Source organism: Petaurus breviceps, unplaced genomic scaffold (genome assembly GCF_028583685.1).
Source record: "Petaurus breviceps papuanus isolate PSGF00001 unplaced genomic scaffold, PetGlider_PUasm1.0 91041, whole genome shotgun sequence".
In the NCBI taxonomy this organism is placed as follows: Eukaryota; Metazoa; Chordata; class Mammalia; order Diprotodontia; family Petauridae; genus Petaurus; species Petaurus breviceps.
This window is the reverse complement of record NW_027187400.1, coordinates 7,376,832-7,380,760: the sequence shown is the minus strand read 5'-3', so window position 1 is coordinate 7,380,760 and position 3,929 is coordinate 7,376,832. Positions and strand designations below refer to the sequence as shown.

The following is a 3,929-nucleotide window of genomic DNA, read 5'->3' as shown; positions in this document are numbered from 1 at the left end:
ACTCTCTTACTCATACACTCACACACATGCACAGACTCTCACTCACTCTCACACACACTCACTCACTCTCACACACACTCACATGCACACACATACACACATTCACACTCTTGTTCATACACTCACATACATACACACACTCACACAGTCACACTCACTCTCTTACTCATACACTCACACACATACACACTCTCACACATGCACACACACTCTCACTCACTCTCACACACTCACATGCACACACATACACTCACACATTCACACTGTCATTCATACACTCACACATGCACACACATACACACATTCACACTCATTTATACACATACTCTCACTTATACACTCTCATACACACACTCATTCACACACACTCACTCTCACACTCACACACATACACATTCACTCACACATGCATACCTCCTCTCCTTCCCATCATGGGGGTGTCCTGGGATACAGTCCTAGGACAGGATGTTGCCAAGCCACTCACACAGTCATGGGTGGTCATGGTTGCTCTGTTGCCCTCTCCCTTCTCCTCAACCAGAGTTACCTGAGAACTGGACAGACACAAGGGAGACCCTGCTGGAGGGGATGCTGTTCAACCTCAAATACCTGGGCATGACCCTGGTGGAGCAGCCAAAAGGGGAGGAGCTGTCAGCAGCCGCTGTGAAGCGCATCGTGGCCACGGTGAGTGCCCGGGACTGGGCTGGTTTCTCCTGCTCTGACTTAATGGTAAGTGAGGGCTGGGCCTTTAGCCTGTGGTGGGCTGTGCGGGTGAGTGATATGTGGCCTTTGCCTTGGCTGAGGGATTGGGGCACGAAATAGAGGAATCTTGGCCTGCCCTAGGTACAGGTCCCTGGCCTTTGGCCACCTCCATACATAGGTGAGAAGGGGGCAGACCGGCCCAGTGGGAAGGGGCCTGACCTTGGAGTCAGCAAGCCTGTCACTGCTAAGGACTGGAAATGTGATATGAGACAGGTCACTTCTCTGGGGCCCTGGTTCCCTCCTCTACAAAGTGAGAGTTGAACCAAATGCTTCTTTCAGCTCTAACAGTCTGAGTCTGTGATCCCGTGTCTGTAAGAACGCATTGTTCTGAAATCCTCTGGGAGACAGGCGGTGGCAGGTCCTGCTGTTGTCAAGGGGCACCGAGGGGGTAGGGGTGAAGGGAGAAGCCAGACCTGTGTATGGAGCCTCCTGTGGATTCCAGATCTGTTCTCTTGCTTCCCCAAGTGTGCCAGGGGTGAAGAGAGTGGGCCTTGGGCCCAGGGTCTTGGTAGAGGGCTCCAGATGACAGACAGGACAGGACTATGAAGCCCCCCAGGGGCCCACAGAGTGATGAAGGTGTTTCTGGGAGGCCCCCTCATAGGGGACAGAACTGTAGGTCCTACATGGTGACCAGAAAGGCAGTATATCCTTCCTATGACTCCTTCTGGGTGATTTCTACTTTTTTAAAACTTCTTTGAAAGCCTCTGCCTTTATATTTCCCAGTTCTTGTGCCAGCTCTCATAGGAGCCTTAGGGCAAAGAAGGGCAGGGAATCCCAGCACTGAAGGGCTGGGCTTGGCATTCCAGAGGCATCCTCAAAGGCCTGGTCCCTTGGGTGCAGTCTGCTGCTTCCCTTTGGCTAGGTCACAAAAAACACTGATCACCAGCTCCAGATTGGAGAGCAGGAAGGAGAAGGGGAAAGAAAGGGAAGGTGGAGAGGTGCTGCTCCAGAATGAGGAGTGGTTCATTTTTTTCTTTCCTAAACCTAAGGTCTTCCTTCTCCATTCATCTCCCTCAGCCCAGTATCAAATATCCTAGCTGAGAGTACCCTTAGAACTCAGAATGTCAGAGCTGGGAGGGGCCTTAGAACCCAGAATGTCAGAGCTGGGAGGGCCCTTAGAACACAGGAGGTCAGGGCTGGGAGGGGCCTTAGGACACAGGATATCAGGACTGGGAGGGCTCCTAGAACACAGAATGTCAGAGCTAGGAAGGGCCTTAGAACACAGGATGTCAGAGCTGGGAGGGACCCTTAGGGCACAGGATGTCAGAGCTGGGGGGGCCCTTAGAACACAGGATGTCAGAGCTGGGAAGGCCCTTGGAACACAGGATGCCAGGGCTGGGAGGGCCCTTAGAACACAGGATGTCAGAGTTGGGAGGGCCCTTAGAACACAGGATGTCAGAGCTGTGAGGGACAACAGAATTCTGATATGAGAGGGAAACTTAGTGCCCCTGTAATCCAATGCCTCTCCTCCCTACCCCAGTAGAGAATTAACCTAAGGCCCAGATTGGGAAAGCAGTATACCCAAAGTCAGTTACTGTTGAACTAGAACCCAGGTCTCCTGCTCCATTGTGGGACCAGAACCTCCAGAGAAGGCTTTTTGAGACTCTAGACATGCTGGCCCTGTCTAGTGATAAGGAGCCGTTGAGGCAGCTGCTTTGGCCTGCTTGGTGCTCAGGCTCCTGCGGTGTTGGTGTGGGTGTCTGTCCATTGGTGAAGCCAGGGCTCAGTCACAGGGGGTGGCTTCCTTGCCAGGGAAGGAATTGTCACAGCCCTGGGAGGGCATGGGGTGGCCTTCAAGGATGCTGAAGTGGCCAGGCCAGACTCCCAACCAGCCTTGTCCTCTTCTCTCCCTAAGGCCAAAGCTAGTGGGAAGAAGCTCCGGAAAGTGACCCTGCAGGTCTCCCCGAGGGGCATCATCCTAAATGACAGCGGGACCAATGAGCTGATTGAGAATGTTTCCATCTACAGGTAGGCCCTGCCCCTGGGCGCTGCCCTCTTGGAGTGTGGATGAGGGGGTGTCTGGGGTGAGTGGGCAGTCATCCCCTCCAGCTTCTTACTCCACAGATGAGGAAGCCGAGGCCCACTTGTCTGAGGCCACATGAGTAGTGAGTGTGTGCCAGGATTAGAATCTGAACCTGGATCCTCTGCCCCCAAAGCCAGCGCTCTCTTCCTTTTTAATCTTCTAAATGCCTGGTTTCAGTCATCTGGCTTCAGTACATTAGTGATCACCCATTTTATCAGTGCGATCATTCCCTCCAGGGCCTAGCACGTGGCGGGTGCTTCGTGAATGTTTGTTTGACGTGTGCTATGGCCACTCTGCCTCAGGTGCTGAGCACGTCTGGTAGCCTCTCTCGGCCTCAGTTTCCTCCTCTGTAAAATGAAGTGATTGAATGTGATCAGTAAGGTCCTTTTCAGCTATAGATCAGTAGCTGCAGTAACCAAAAAATGCATCCTGCATATTGGCCCCCTGGAGCCTTCCCTGGGCTGGTTCTCAGTCCTGAGGGCCCCCTTGTCGTTTCCTTGCTCTTTGAGCTCTTTCATCCTAAGTAGAAGAGGGCATTGGATGGAGCAGAACCCCTGCTAGATTTGGAGGCAGATGACCTGAGATCAGATCCTGCCTCTGCCATTTTACTGCGTCCTCTGTCACCTTGGGGGCCTCCTTTGTGGAGCGAAGGGGTCAGGCCAGATCAGGGCTCCTGGGCCTCTTGGGGAAGCCTTGGACTCTTCTGAGAAGAAGGCCTTTAAATGCATGAAATCAAGTACGTAGGGTTCCCTGGGAAAACCGTTCTATTGCAGTGCAGCTACCAAAGCTGAAAAGAACAAATCCAAACAAGTTCAGAGACCCCAAATTAAGAACAGATGATCTCAGAGGTTTCTTCCTGTTCTAAATCTTTGATTCTGATGGAGGCTTCTCCAGGGCAGGGCTTGTTCTGGATCCCCATCTGACCAGCACAAGGGCCGCACACAGTAGGCACCTAATGAACATTGGTTGAATTCCTTTGACTAAAGTACTTTCTTCCAAACTGTCCTGTGGGTTAGGTAGTGAGAGTGTCATTAGCCTCCTCCCACAGAGAAGTAAAGGAATGAGCTCAAGGGCACACTATGAATGTCAGAAGTGGGGCTACACACACACACACACACACACACACACACACACACACACACACACA

The 3,929-nt window shown here is 52.4% G+C and overlaps 1 protein-coding gene across 2 annotated transcripts in view; it reads left to right on the top strand.

Annotated features, from left to right (window-relative positions):
* The window catches only part of LDLRAP1 (low density lipoprotein receptor adaptor protein 1), a 44,255-nt gene that overhangs the window by 15,264 nt on the left and 25,062 nt on the right, over positions 1-3,929 (top strand). For both annotated transcript variants that reach the window (XM_069079117.1, XM_069079116.1), the window contains exons 2-3: positions 539-681; positions 2,615-2,727. In XM_069079117.1, coding sequence (XP_068935218.1) covers positions 539-681; positions 2,615-2,727 — 256 coding nt within the window. The remainder of the gene's footprint in view (positions 1-538; positions 682-2,614; positions 2,728-3,929) is intronic.